This window comes from Ixodes scapularis, unplaced genomic scaffold, assembly GCF_016920785.2.
Source record: "Ixodes scapularis isolate PalLabHiFi unplaced genomic scaffold, ASM1692078v2 PGA_scaffold13__105_contigs__length_92229423, whole genome shotgun sequence".
In the NCBI taxonomy this organism is placed as follows: Eukaryota; Metazoa; Arthropoda; class Arachnida; order Ixodida; family Ixodidae; genus Ixodes; species Ixodes scapularis.
The window spans coordinates 67,736,734-67,752,117 of NW_024609839.1; the positions used below are offsets into that span (position 1 = coordinate 67,736,734).

Below are 15,384 nucleotides of genomic sequence, written 5' to 3' on the forward strand. Positions count from 1 at the left end.
TGGGACCCCTTGCAAAACCACTTTGAATTTTCGCCTGGGAGTCTAACTTGCACTGTGGTTTTAAGTTAATCCACAGTGCATCCAATCCCTGGCAGTCCTGTCCAGCTCAGCTGCTTCAGAATTGACATGCTATGGGGAAATGTGAAGAGATTCTTGGTGTTTTTACATCCCTATCTGTAGCAATTGAGACTCTGCATGAGAGCTTTTTCAGAGCAGGCTTCTAAGCCTGCATTGATGAGCTTTTTGACCAGCTAGTTCTGACAATTCACTGAGCCTGGTTTGTCAAATGTGTCAAGGCATTGACACTACCTTTGCAGCCACGCAAGACTATGGTCTCGACGTAAACTTCGTCTTGACCGTGACCATTCATGGTGGCATTGCCCTTCCTGTCTGAAGACCTATTTCTGAAATGCCATTATAGTATGTCGCAAAATAAGATGCTGAGAAGCCTCTCCCACAAAGTTTTCTGCTTGCCGTGATTGGTGCATGGTTTCCTCCTCTCTAGCATTTGCTCTGCGAAAGTGGAAAGAGTGGACGACTTTATGGGAGGAGTTTGTATGGCTATTCTTTACCTGTAACTAACTAGAAGCCTCCTTATAGTGGAGGATTCTTCAGTGAAGAGCTTTCCTGGAGAGTTCAAGGTTTTTTTTTTTCGAGGCAACGATAACCTTTGCAATCAGGCTGCCAGAGCCTTGTCCCCAAACCCAACAATGGAAACAACAGTTGATTCCCTAATCTGCTGTAGGTTGTTTGCTCACCTGTCTACTCTATATTGTGAGATTGCGGTCAAGCATGCAGATTGAAATGGCCATATCGCTTCTGTTCCCAAACGAAACGCTGTGAAAAGTTGGCTCTTTTCCAGGTTTGAATAGGACTATATCTAGATTATCATGGCATCTGAATATTTGAACCAGCATTCAGACTTTATGGGTATTTGCCAGTAATGCCAGCACCATTCCAGCATGAAGCTGTCAAGGCATCGGCCTCTTTATCGATTGACTATTTACTCCTATACCAAAACTCCTAATCATCTGGCCATCTTGGAGGAGGGTCTGTAAATGTATTTAATGCTGGTCATTTTCTGTTCAGCAAATTTTTAAGAGCTTGTCCTTTCAATGCTAGTTGAGCACTGCAATGGTAATGGAAACTGAACAATGTGAGGCAAAAGCTGAAACTGTGCGTGTTGCATGAAATTTCATCTTTGGCCAATGATGAAAATAATAAAATAAAAACTGGTACAGTAAAACCTCGTTATAACAAAACGGGATATAACAAACTAATGGATATAACAAAGCAATCATAATTCCCCTGGCTTGCTAATAGTGGGAAGAAATGGACATTGGCTGTAACAAACTAATGGTTATAACGAAATAATTACGACTGCTCCTTCAACTTTGTTATAACGAGGTTTTACTGTATTCGCATTTCTACGATGACGGAAAAGCTGTTTCTCGACGGCAAAAGAAGCCGCAGTAAATTATCAAAGACTGTTTCCAAAATTTTCTGACCCCTTCATTATTTTAGAAACATATTGGTCCCTTCCTCTCTTCATTTCACTCATTGCAATTTCTTTCAGTCCCACCTTGTGAACTGCAACATTGTTTCACCTCACACTAGCCTACTGTTTAGCTCCATTGTAGCCTTCAGTTTAGCTTCAGAGGAGCCTTTGATATTGCTCCCACAAAGCCTTTGGTTTTGCTTCAGAGTAGCCTTTGGTTTTGCTTCAGAGTCACCTTTGGTTTTGCTTCACAGTCGCCTTCTGTTTAGCTTCAGAGTAGCTGTCTGTTTAGCTTCACTGTAGCCTTCAGTAAAACTTAGAGGTGCCTTTTACTCTGCTTCCGAGTAGTCTTCAGTTTTGCTTCAGAGTAGCCCTAGGTTTGCTTCAGAGTAGTCTTCAGCTTAGCTTCACTGTAGCCTTCAGTTTTGCTTCAGAGGAGCCTTTGATCTTGCTCCCGAGTAGCTTTCAGTTTTGTTTCAGAGTAGCCTTAGGATTTGCCTCAGGGTAGCCCAAGATTTCGCTTCAATGTAGCATTAGATTTTGCTTCAGAGTAGGCTTCATTTTTGTTCTGGATTAGCCTTTGATTTTGCTTCAGTATGGCCTTCGGTATCCTTCAGTTTTTACTTTAGGGTAGCCTTCGGTCGTGCTTCAAGGTAGCCTTTGGCCTTGCACAGGGAACACCCACAAGCCATGGGGACGCCGAAAAAGACTCGGAGACAAGTCCACTCTGCGTGGACCGGTCCATGGACCCGGAGTGCGCGACATCGAAGTCGGGCTCGGATCATCAACTCACCACGTGAGTCGGAAGTTTGCCACCCCAGCAGGTGGGGCTGAAATCGGGGAAGGTGCTGCGAAAACCTTCTCGACCATTGTGCTTCCTCGCTTTCAGACAAAATTCAAGAATTTGCAGCTGGGGTGTATTCGGTGTTTTATTTTTCGTATACAAACGTGTGTGTGGTTTTTTTTTTGAGGGGGGAGGAGGGTATTTTTTCCCACAGACTGCGCTTTTCGGTGTTACTTTTTGCTGTCGGGTAAATCTGGGGCGTTTATTGCAAAATAAAAGGTGGACTTCCACGATCGCTAGGGAATGAGTGTGTCGCGGTTCCGGTAATTGAAAGGAACGGGATGAGGGTCAATTTAGAGTTGTTGTGGGCTGGGTTCCCTTTCAAAACGGAATAATGCTGTAGATAAAGTTTTTCTTGCGTGAAGCTTGGGTTTCTTTCTTATTCGGGCCAGTTCTTACTCAGGGTTTTTCGGTTTTCGTCAATTCTTGTGAAACCGGTTTATCGGTATTCACCAAAAACACACAACTCTAGTTACAGCTGTTCTCGTTGTCACCTCAAGAAAAAAAAGGCAAGTTTTGCGCATTGTTCATATGCTGTGCGATGTAGTTTTTACAAGATTTGGTTGTCAGAGAAAGATGCGATGCTATGTCTTGATAAGATGGAGTGTATCTAATCTGAAAAGCATCTACGGGTATCTTAATTCTCTATATAAAGTTGGAAATTAGCAATGCCCCACGGGGAGGTGTACTTGTTTTACTATGTTTCTTGAGGTGAAAACGGGTATATTGTCCCATGTTCTTGGTAAAAATCCCAAGTTAGAAAAACAATCACTGGCAAAACCTTTCACTACTGGAAAGAGAAAAACTGAATTTTTGGAGATCACGTTGACAAGAAAGAAAGAAAGAAAAAAAAATTGTAAAGCCCATTCACTTCACACGGGTTTTCTTTACAACAACTTTACAACATCATAGACCATTTCATTTAGCACTCTCAGGGCGACGCCATTTTGTTAGACCGCAGCGCCTTCTCATCCGGGAAGTTCAGCAGGTTCGGCAGGGTAAAACGAGAAAGGGCACGTGCCCGACTCTGCTAGTAGACAACAAACATGGAGGTTGCTAATCTCAGTCTTTGGGCTGTACCGGCGGGCTGTACTAAACATGAAACTCTCGCTCGTGGCTGCCATTATGAAGTGGTTCGCGTTCTTAGAATATTTATAGCTACTCCAAAATCAGCCTTTAGCGCTCTGTTGTTTTATTTCAGTAAATGTTACTTCAATAGCAGTGGAGTCAGCCGGCAACTCACCCACCGCATCTATTGCACCAGGAGAGCATGTTTTTATTATTCCAGGCTTCCACTCATTGTCGCTAAAGGCCTACACCAGTATGAACTTCGTATAGTAAAATAGCTACAGCGACCGGATTTACTTTTCGCCGGAGCGACCGGCCACTCTGACACAGTTTTTCCATTTTTTTTTTCGTATGCAGGTAACATCGCAATGAGACTTGGTTAGTCTTTTTATTGAGCATAGCATTACACGATAACTTGCATATCAAAATCTGCGCTTGAAATTTCCGAAATGACGCGATTTTAAACAGAGTTTGAACGCCAGCCGTATGTTAGGTACAGTCTACACGACGGAGCAGACGATGCGCGAGGTGAGAGGGGGTGGCATTTTTTCTCTCTCTGCTGTTCCTAGTGGAACGGTCTATATGATTTACATATGATTGCAATGAAGACACATACACGACTTAGTTGTTTAATTGTCTTTATTTAATTCTTAGTGACTAAAGTAATCATTGCCTTATGGTCAGTTATGGGCTAGTTCTAAACCCAATTTTTCGAGCCACAGCTCGAGGACAGTTTTGTCTGATTGAGCCCACGTCTCTTTATCAGCATCGCGGAAGCGAAAGAAAAGAAGGTTAGATCGGCGATCGGCGCGTTCTGCTTTCAGACTCATCACAGAGCACTCTTAGCTGAGATAAGTTGGCGACCGTAGATGATTACAAGGGATCAGCACCTCACTATCTAATAATGCCAAGGAAGGCTGACCCACGTGGGTTGCCCCCTTTTTTTATTTATACTTGCCACGACCAGTCGGAACGAAGGAGCGCCGTTTAAACGGGAGTTTTTTTTGTTAACATCCATGGACATATTTTTTTTTTACAAATCCTAGCACATAACAGCTTAGCTGTAAAAAGAAAAAAAAAGGAAAGAAAAGAGGGTTTAAGTTTTGTCTGATCAGAAGGTGAATGGTTTCAAAGGGGGCAGCTCCAGTTTCTGTTTAAATGTCGGGACTATCGACAAAAAGGGGTCAATTGTTTATCTCGTCGGGGTTCGTTCCGGACAACGGATCACTTTACTTCTTGGTCAAGGCAAAAACCAGTTTCCAGTTTGGACCATGCTATTTACACTTAGAGGGGTGAAAGAGTTGCACTTTCATGATTAAAAGCTGTGAACCCATCGATTTCGTTAAATTTTGTCTAAGGGCAACTGAAACTTCTGTGCTTCTTAGCGACTATGTCCAGGAGTTCAGTGATGTTTAAGTATCAAGTTCATTGAACCAGCACTTATTTGCAAGTTTTGTTGTGGGATAGGCAGTATGGCAAGGGGCAAAAGTGACGGCGTAGAAATCCAGTTGAAAAAATATTGTTTGATACAGGTGAGTTCTTACGAATTTAGGGTAAATTCGTGTTTGTATACGTTTTATTTTTATCTTGAATTTTGAGAAAATTGGGAACAGGATAAAATTACATTCAGTTTCTGGGAATTCGGAATATAGTAAAAATAGACTTTGATATACCCCAAGTTTTTGGCCAGAACTGAACTCCAAAAACACCCAGAAAAGAAAATAAACTCAGAAAACATGGAATCTTGCCTATAGCCGTCCCTTGTCTATATTGTCCTACAGCTGACTACCAATAAGATCACGGCTATACAGTGCAATCCACTTATAACGATACTACATAAAACAATCTACTGCTTATAAAAATGAGTTTCTAGACTAAAAACAATCAGTTTCTAGTCCAGGTACAACAGTAATCGGTTATAACGATTGAATTTTTTAATTTTCTCATTATCATTATAAGTGGATTGCACCGTAGTGAAATACCATTTAAAGGGACCATGAAATGACCTTTTTACTTTTTCCAGATAACTTTTACATTAAACCGTCAATGTTCACTGAATGCCGAACAGGCATCCGTTTTCGTCTCGGTTTATTAACTTCTACACAAAAAATTATTAAAGTATCGACTTTTTCATTCTCTCCAACTGACCGCAAAAGAAGCCGTGACGTAGGCCGTTTCCGGAACCGGAAGTTCTCTCGGCAGTAGGAGAATGGGAGCGTTAACGGCGACGAGTTGGGGTGCGCCGGTAGGTTTTACTGCGCTGATGTCACCGACGTATTTCCTGAATCGGCGCCTCTCATCGCCGCATCGCAGCTAAGCGAAATTCAATGAGATATGTTGCGCTACAGCGACAGCATGGGACTAGTCCCATACGCCGGTATGCCTGTTGGGAAGTGCAGCGAGTCTTCCGGTGAAGACTCCAGAAGTCAACCACCCCGTCATTGTTGGCAGAAGGGCCGTCCCGTGTCAGTCGTTTGCAAAGCGACGTAGATGGCGTTTTTCGCGGCCTCGGAGATGCAGGAGCGAGCCGACGTTAAAAAAGATACGTTTGAACTACGAGTGTCAGCAAGAGCCACGTAAATACCTGTTTACACTCGGAGCGGACGCGCGCGCTTGATGGAAGTGCCGTATTCGCGCTGTTTGTAAGCGCTTCGGGACCATTCTTTTACGATTGCAACTCGATACTGACGCGACACTCGGCAAAGAAAGGTTGGACCGGGGTTGTACGTATACCTCTCACGAACTGTTATAGCTCGACAGTGACGTGCAGTCTGTCAGAATAAAAATGGCATACCAATAACAAAGTGTACATACCGTGTTACGAAGGTAATCCATACGGCGTTTATTTCAGCTCTATATCACACAAAACAAGAAGATAGAATCGACGAGAGTCCCTTTTCGACCTCGGAAAACAAGGGGAAGAGATTGACCTCACCTCTTAATCTAGAATTGAGGTCAGTGATCAAACTATAATACGGGAAGGGTCCACAAGGGTCGCGCGGGCATATTCCATTTAGCACGCCAGCCGATCGTAGGCAGACGGTCTTGGGACGAAGCAACGCAGCGCCGAGTCGGAACGCCTGCTAGGCCTATACGCTTCGTCGGAGTCGGTGGATCCAGCCTTCTTGTTCGTCGTGGTCTGTTTTAAGTACTGTTTTCTTGCTGCTTGAAGTCGGCACGCGCGGGAAGAACACATAGAAAAATAAACGTTCAGTCAGTCAGAGTTTTGAGAGGAAGGAAAACAAAGAAAATAAACGTTCGTCGCTGGCCGCCACCCAAGTAACTGTCGGCCCTGCCCTACTGCGCACGCGCAGTAGTTGCTTCGTTTACCACACGATAGATGGCGCTTGGCTCTCAGCATTATCAAAGTTGGCAATTTTCGCCACACATCTCTAATTATGCTACAAAATGTGGATCTGAATATTATTTAAGAAAACTTTTAGGAAACATTCGCCGGCTATTTATTGTTTACGATCGCGGTGCTGGTGAGGTAGACTCTTACCCAATAGGCGACCTGGATTTGGCTGACGTGCTCCATTTCCGCGGATGCATCGTAGTGAACAGGCGAAGGAAGGAAGGCGCAAAAGAGTCCAGTTTTCTTTTAAAAGTTCTATAGCAAATAATTTTTTTTGGCTCCCTATTTTTGTGTTTTTGTGTTTCTTTTCACACCTTTTACGACACGCGGTGGATGAAACTCGATTTTAAAATCGTTTCATGGTCCCTTTAAACAAACTCCAGTTGAACAAACTATTCAGATGAACCAACTTCTCTAGTAGAGGTCCCCAGCAAAATTTTATTGTAACGCATTTTAGTTGAGTGAGCTTTCACTTAAATCTTTCTTCTAAGGTACCTCGAAGTTTCGTTGAAGTGGTATTTCGACATACATAGCAGGAACTGGGTAACAGTCAGATACAAGTCAAAAGTCCACAGGTTGAGCTTGCAAAAAAGGATCACATGGTGCGGCAGGAAAGGGCCTTAGACCAGGGCTAAAAAAAGGCTGCTGGCTAGTATTCAACAAACAGGGTTTGGTTTTCAAAATACAGCTTAAACCTGAAGCCCAGATAAGTTTTTGTCCGCACAGAAGTGCCCTTTGCTATGCAAGCCTTGTTGACCAAAAAATGGACTCGGCAGTTTTAACTTGCAGTTTCTAATTTTTTAAATTTTTTTTTTTAAGCTCGGCGATGCACAGATTTTTAGGTGTTAGGAGCTTGTTAGTTTTGCTGCTAGTCTTTTTTAATTTTTTTTTGAAGCTCGGCGATGCGCAGATTTTTAGGTGTTAGGAGCTTGTTAGTTTTGCTGCTAGTCTCTTTATCTTGTCAATTCCTTGCTGTTACAAACGATAGGCGAGGTGAATCTGATGAGGTTGAAGCTTGGGCTAGTTGTCGTGACATCTCTAAAAGGTTAAAACAGCGCAAACGACGAGGGACAAGAAGCAGAAGGACATATACACAGCGCCGACTCTCAACTGAATTTTTATTCATCGTGACCGCACATTAAACACTTGTTTGATCAAGACCATAAAAAGAAGGTAAAACAGTCATGCACCAATGCCAGAGAACCACCGTATCGCAAGCAGACATTTTACACTAATGACGAGCAAGATAATCTATTTTTCTGTTAGATAGGGCAATAGATTCGGATACCTTGCTGAGTCGGATACCTTGTTGTTGTGCCTTGTTACACTGTGAGCACAGCTGCTTGCTTGATCCCGATCAAAGTGCTGCCTTCCTTTCATCTCCTAACATAATGGGAGAGTGTGTGAAGCAGCTGTTTCTCTTGCCCTGAAACCTGGGAGCCATGAACTTTGTGGGGTGCCGCGTGCGGCTACTTTTGAGTCAGTGTAGGGTGGAGCTGTAGAGCTCCGCCGCCGCTCAGGCTGTTTCCGCCAGTGCGGTAGCCCAAGCAGTAGTGATGGGCGAAACTTTTGCCGAATCGAAAATTCGGCGCCGAATCTTAGGATTCAGCAAAGCCGAATTTTCGCCGAACTTTTCTAAAGGTTCGGCAGAAATACATTGTCGCCAGATCTAGAAGTTGATATTTCGTTTTTCCGGGCAAGAAAGGTTTATAGTTTTTTTTGTTTTGTTCATTTTTTAAATGCATATTGACACAGTTGTTACTAAATAAGGTGATTTTCTACACAATAATTGTATTGGTCTCATTTTTGTGTGTTTACTGGCAATTTTACTGAGACTTTGCAAAGTGGTGTGACAACGTGGTTGGGTGGTAGTGGGGTAGCGGGCGCAGTCATGATATGCGAGTTTCGGATTTGAGGTCTCATCAGCGCATGCCTGCAAGTGTGTACGTAAATTGTTGAAATAAAGGCGGTAACACTGTGTTCTTAGTTCCTCTGCAAGTCACCGTTTCGTGCGCGAAAATGAATGCAACGGCTGCTGAGCCTTCACGAGAAAAAATAACAATGTTATTGTAAATGTGCAGTTTTTTTATTTTCTTTTAGTTTGAGTCATTTTAGCTTTGCATGAATCTGTGTTCTCATATTCGCAATGTCTCATTTTTAACTTCTAAAAATTCCGGTTTCAGATGTTGGGACACACGCGGAAATTTAGGAGTTAAGAATGTCGGACGTTGACCATGATAGTTCTGTGTTTAGTTTTATGCGGACAGATGGAAACCATGAAATAACGCTCATTAAAAAGCAATAATATTTTGTTTCGGCACAAACTACTTGCGAGCCGAGAACAGGATTGCTTTAATGGCAATAAGTGCTTGAAGTTACTTGTCAGTCAATGTTGTAACTACCTCGTGCATCACTGGAAATATCAAATGAAAATCATGTTATCCAGAATGTATCGCATCCTAGTCAATCTTCTGTTCTTGAGGCAGGAAATATTGAAGAAAACCACACTCACAAAAGCAGTTACCATATGCTCCGCACCTCGACGTAACCGCCGGTAGTACTAGACTGTACAATGGTAACCGCACAGCATCCATTTGCAATTCATGGCCCTGCAAACCCCGTCACTTTCTCGTACGTGGCAGGTGTTTGCTGAATTTTTGTTGATTCTTTGCCCAACTTTCCTTCAAAAGTTCGGCATGTGCCAAACTTTGTCGAGTCTGAAGTTCGGCAGATTCGGTCTATCACTACCAAAAAGGCATATCGACCTTGCAACACCCACCAGTGTATCACTGCAGTCAAGCTGCGACTGCCGAGGTCGCTTCCCGATGAGTGTGCGCAACGCTATTGCGAGAGGTGTACATATCAGCGCTGAGTTAGATCTCCAGGGTGCCTATAAAGTGCTGGGTGTGCACCTCTTGCTCTTATACACCTGACCAAAAGCATGTGCATCACCTGCCTCCTGACTGTTGCACCGTTTTTTTCTCTATCTGTAGGAGCTGCCAGACTATGATGCACTTGCTGAAGGGAAACATTGGAACTGGGGTTCTTGCAATGCCCAATGCATTTGCAAACGCCGGCATTGTGGTGAGTGAAACCCCTTTGTTCGTTGCAGGCATGTTCACGTCCCAAAGTAATAACATTTCACGGATTACTAGATCAGTGTGGTGTTGAGCAACTATTGGGCAATTGGGTGTCCTTGCTGTTGTTATTTCACGGATTTTTTTTATGTACGACGTTTCCTAGGACCACCGGGTAGGCTGCGCTTCAGGATGACGACACTTTGGCCATCTTGGTGCTCACAATTATTGTTGCCAGTTATCTCGTGCTCTATTTGGAATCGCAGGAAATGGTTTTCCGTCCTCCAGAAGTGTTTAGACATTCTGCGACAGAGCAAAGCAATGTCGTCCGACATTTTCAGACATTGTACCCAAAGCTCGAAAACACATTTTCGATTGTGCCGATACTCTAAGTGTCACCTATTGGTGGCTCTGGTGTTTCCTAGTTTACCTGCAGTTCTCTCGAACTAACACTGACAATTTGTGTGACATTTTCATTGGAAATGCTAGCAACTCGGTCGGTCTGGTCCTCCCTGTTCTTGTCGGTCCGGTAGGCAGCTTTTTCGGTGCGATTCAGGCAGTCTTGGGTAAGTTACTTTTAAAAAGTAATTCGTTACAGTTACAGTTACTTTCTGAAAAAAGTAGTGAAGTTACCGTTACAGTTACCGCAACAAAAAAGTAACTCGTTACAGTTACAGTTACTTTTAAAAAGTAACGACGTTACTTTTCAGTTACTTTTTCTATAACACAAAAAAAAAATTAGGAGAAACTAGAAAACGCTTTTCCCCAAGTTTATTTCCATTAAATTAAAAAGTGTGTTTTTTACTTCGTATTGTAAGTTGGCAGCAGTTGCTTCTCGAAATTAGTTTCTGAAAGATTCCCTTGTTCGATAACAAACACGTCCCTGCCCTTGCTGAACAGGCGCTCGTCTAACGCGCTGGATGGGATTGCAGTGTTGTTTCGTCGAAAAAGGTTTTTGATTGCCGGGTAGGCGGTGAGGCAATAGAGTGCCATTTTCTGCGGTCAAGGTGTTAGTAACCTCCTCCACGTCAGCAAAATACTCTCTGTACGCCGGCCATGGTAGTTTTTCTTTATTCTTATCAACATTCATATCCTTCGTAGCACTAGCTTATTGCTGGCTCGTTGACGGTTGCGCTGGGTTCATACAGTCCCTGGACATATTTCAGCTTGTACCCGGCAAGCCAGAAACAAACCCCGCGCAAATAGCAGTAAATTTTGCCTCGACTGTTGACACTACACCAGATTAATGGCGCATATCAAAATACGAAACATGCGCAGTGCGGAGTGGCGGCGCTAATCAAAATACGAAACATTCGCAGTGCCCTCCGCGTGTATTGTTGTTTCACGTTTGATTCACCCGATTAAAAAGTGTTTGCGCAGAAAAGAAGAAGAACCGCAAAAGAGATAGTTCTTCAAGACACGAAGATGCAAGTGTTCAGTCACAAAGTACAAGCGCGTGCTAAAGATAACTACTTTTTTTTTTCACCGAACCTACACGTGGCTATATGCGGGTCGTGACTGGCGAGAAAGAACTTATTCACAAGTCTGTGCAAAAAATAACTTGACACTCGAAATGTCGGAAGAGACAATTTGGAAAGCGCAAAAAATGGCTAAATTGTACTCGTTCAGTGATATATTATTCATGAAAAACTGGAAAGTAACGACAAAAGTAATGTCGTTACTTTCATCGTTACCTCAGAAAAAAGTAATAGAACTACAGTTACAAGTTACATTTTTAAAAAGTAACTCGTTACAGTTACAAGTTACCAAAAAAGTAACGAAATTACAGTAACGCGTTACTAGTAACGCGTTACTACCCCAGACTGGATTCAGGGAGGCAAAGTTGCACATCGTCATGGCCCCCTCATTCTTTACAGGTTTGCAGACTTTTTCACGCTAAAGGCATTGCAACCGCTTTAATTGTGCATCGCTCATGCAGTAAGAGTGCCTTTTGTTTCTCGGACATTGAATTTGTCGTTGTGTAAGTTGCAGCGTAATTATTATATGGCACGGGTTCTCAAACTGGGTTCCGGGGAACACAGGGGTTCCACGAACTGGTCTCATGGGTTCTGTGAACACCCAAATTGCAGCCCCCCCCCCACGCTGCAGGCTGTGCAGAAGGACCATGCAAAGCGCCTTCATCTCACTTTGTACTGACATCGCAATTGATATGGTGAGGCCAAAAAGTTTGAGAACCCCTGTTATATGGAAATCGTGCCGGCATTAACAGCCTGTCTTCTTGTGGCACATTATCGTAAAAAGCAACAACCGGGTGAGGCTAGAACACTGTTCTGATCTTGTCAGTGTTGCAAACATGTAAACAAAAGTGATAAGATGGGTGATGTGGTAGAGAGGATGAGGGAGTGAAAAATAGAAATAGTTATCCGTCTTCTTTCTCAGTCTAGTGTCTCCACCATAAACTTATGAACGATAATACAGAAAATATCAAAACTGTTTTTTTGTTTTGTTTTCAGGTTGGTTCTGTAGGGGTCCTGCTGATGGGGTTCGTCTGCATACACTGCATGCACATTTTGGTACGCTGCAACCACATCCTGTCAAAAAAGTAAGCGATGGGCACTTGTGTGTCGTGTTGCAAAACCTCTGTGCTTCTTGGTGGGTTCTTACTCTCTTTTGCGTCTGCTTCTTTCACAACCCAGAATCGGATGCCGGACATTGGACTTCGCTGGCGTAGCACAAAATTCCTTCAAATTCGGTCCGCAGCGACTGCGGCGGTTTTCTGACACTGCCAAGTGGGTACCTAAGAAGTTTCTCTCTTCATTTTGGTCTCGTTTCTGACCATGTTACGACTTTTTTTCGGCTTGTGTTTTTACGGTGTCGTCTCTTTCTTTCACTTCCAGGACAGTAGTGAACACATTTTTACTCATGACTCAGTTTGGCTTTTGCTGCGTCTATTTCGTGTTTGTCGCCAAAAGTCTGGAAGAGGTGAGTTGCCATCGTCCTCACCGTTTTTACGAACTCATTGACTCAACTCGTAGTCCCTCACTTGCGCTCGTAGATTTACTAGCGCGCCACGAGGCAACAAATTCTATAGTTGGTGGCAAGTCGAGTGCTCGGCGGCCAATGCCTTATTGAAAGAGATTCATACACTTTGCCATTCATCGCTTTCAGTCATCCTTCTGACATCACACCTTTGATAACAAACCTTTTCTCAATAGGACGCTATCTCGATTGTGCTGACAGAGACAGAGAAGCGCTGAATGTGTCGAGCACAAGCAGTAGGCTCTAGAGCATTCCGCAGTGGTTTGCGTTCCTACGTTGAAAGTGTGCTTGTTGTTTCCCTGCCGTTGTTTCTGCTGCTTCTTATGCTGGCAATATGCTCGCATACACTTGGCAGTGGTCTGCATCAAAGTCATGGCGATGCAAGGAATCGAGGCGAGCCAGCTCTTAGCTTATATATGAGGGAGAGCTTGCTTCACCTTATGCAGCTCTGGTGTGATATGTGACGTATGTTGACATCAGATGAGGCAATCTACGACGCGATATGGCACATACTGCTTTTGTAAAGTTAGCTGTCTCCACGTGCCTTGTCTGCTAGGCTCGGCCTGTGTAGTATCTGGCTGGAAACCACTTGGTCCCAGGTTCAATCTCTGTCGGGAGTACACTTGTATTTGTTTTGTAATGGCCCGTGGGGGTTTACATGCTTTATATAACTTTTACTTATGTGTAACGGTCGAACGTGATGGTTTTTCGTAGAAAATGGCCAATATAACACATTTTGTGCTGATATCGAACTTACGAAAATGAAGTCATTCATAGTAGCAGCAATGTTCATTGCACACTCTTCAACCTACTTTCACGGCTTCGTCTTTAGATTACCATGTGCTGTGAATATCTGGTTTGTTCGAGCAGGCTGGTGAGCGAACCTGCCGCAACAGCCTTTCGTTTTAGCCGCTAGGTGCCAGTACTTGCCGGAGTACAACATTTTTAGCTAATAAAACCGTGACATAAACACGCTTTGTGTGTTGCCTTTAGCCAAGGGTAGCTTTCCATCTGCGCTACACCTTGCCACTTTCCGCCAAACGACCCTACCAGTGCCCGAGAGTTGCGCAATGTCCTTGGCTCTTTTCGAACGCTATCGTGACCATTCCCCAGATTCTGCGAGGCCTGGGGACGAGCTTGAACATCTACACCTGCCTGGCCATCCTCCTTCCCCTGATGATCCTGTACAACTTCATCAGGAGCCTGCGAACGCTGGCGCTGGCGTCCACGTTCGCCAACGTGCTCCAGATCCTGGGCATGGGGTTCATCTTCTACAACCTGCTCCAGGACATGCCCAGCGTCTCAGAGCGGCCCTTTTTCCTGGGCTGGGAGAGGCTGCCCCTGTACTTCGGCACGGCCATCTACGCCTTCGAAGGGATTGGCATTGTGAGTTCGCCGCTTCCTCCGGGTTTTGTTGGGGCTTATGCGGGCCTTGAGTTGCGGGCGACCGTCGTTTCGATACAGTTAAGCCTTGTCGTGCTGAGCGGCGTGTCACATACCGTATTCACTCACATAATGAACGCAATCGCATAATAAACGCACCCCCCCCCACCCCCCAAAACTGGTACCAATGTTTGTACTTTTTTTCCTCGCATAATCAACTCACTTTCAATTTTCGGCTCCGCAAGTCTTGAATTGCGTCCAGTTTAGTGAGCCACCAAATAAATTTTCTTTTGCCGCTAAGTGGTCAGGCCAAGTCAAGCCAAGCCAAGCTGCTCTCGTAATGGCTGCAAGTGTGGAAGTGCAAGTGCAGAAGTGATCAACCATGAAATGGAGCGGCGCACCCACTTCACGAAGCTTGGGTCTAGGAATTGCCCAGCTCCGGACATTCTTCACCTATCGGATGCATTGATGTCAACAAACACCCCATTGTTTGTGGTCTGCTTTTGGACAGTGAGCGAAAGTGGTTAGGCCTAAGAATAGTTGTGTTGCTGTCCGTGCTGAGTGAGCTTCGTAAGGTGCTTTTTCTTTGGCAAAAGGCACGCCAAAAGCGCCCTAGAAAAGGTTTGGAATTTATATACAGTTAAACCTCAATTTAGTGAAATTGACTGGAGCTGCAAATTACTTCGTTACATCGCGGAATTCGTAAAATCGGGAAATGCATTTTTTGGCCACTAGATTCAATAGTTACGACTTTAATGCAGCGGCATCCAAGCTGCTTCCGCGGCACCGTATTAAAGCTTTCAATTCTCGGGAAAACAACAAATTTATTGCTCAAGAAAGAAGCTGATGATCTTCGACTGTGAGCGCATATTGACGCACAGCAGCATCGTCACCCTTTGCTTGCTTTGCTTGCCACCGTGACAGGACGCACCTTTTTGGGCAAGCGTTCTTTTCGGTAGCATTTGATAGAAGAGACCGCTTTCGTCGGCGTTGTATATGTCCCTGGGGGCATAGCCTGTTAGGATGTCCGGTACATTCTCGGACAGCCAGTCGCTGGTCTCAAGCCTGTTGACGCTATTTTCCTCACCGCATATCACCTTGTCTACAACTGCGTAACGCTCTTTAATATGCGGCAGCCAGCCAGAACTTGCTTTGAAGT

General features: G+C 44.2%; 1 protein-coding gene across 3 annotated transcripts in view; it reads left to right on the forward strand.

Annotated features, from left to right (window-relative positions):
* LOC8030786 (proton-coupled amino acid transporter 1) overlaps positions 1 to 15,384 on the forward strand; it is a 34,223-nt gene that overhangs the window by 4,660 nt on the left and 14,179 nt on the right. For all 3 annotated transcript variants that reach the window (XM_029986547.4, XM_029986546.4, XM_040504994.2), the window contains exons 2-7: positions 2,173 to 2,294; positions 9,759 to 9,849; positions 12,317 to 12,405; positions 12,500 to 12,592; positions 12,701 to 12,785; positions 13,956 to 14,228. In XM_029986547.4, coding sequence (XP_029842407.3) covers positions 2,173 to 2,294; positions 9,759 to 9,849; positions 12,317 to 12,405; positions 12,500 to 12,592; positions 12,701 to 12,785; positions 13,956 to 14,228 — 753 coding nt within the window. The remainder of the gene's footprint in view (positions 1 to 2,172; positions 2,295 to 9,758; positions 9,850 to 12,316; positions 12,406 to 12,499; positions 12,593 to 12,700; positions 12,786 to 13,955; positions 14,229 to 15,384) is intronic.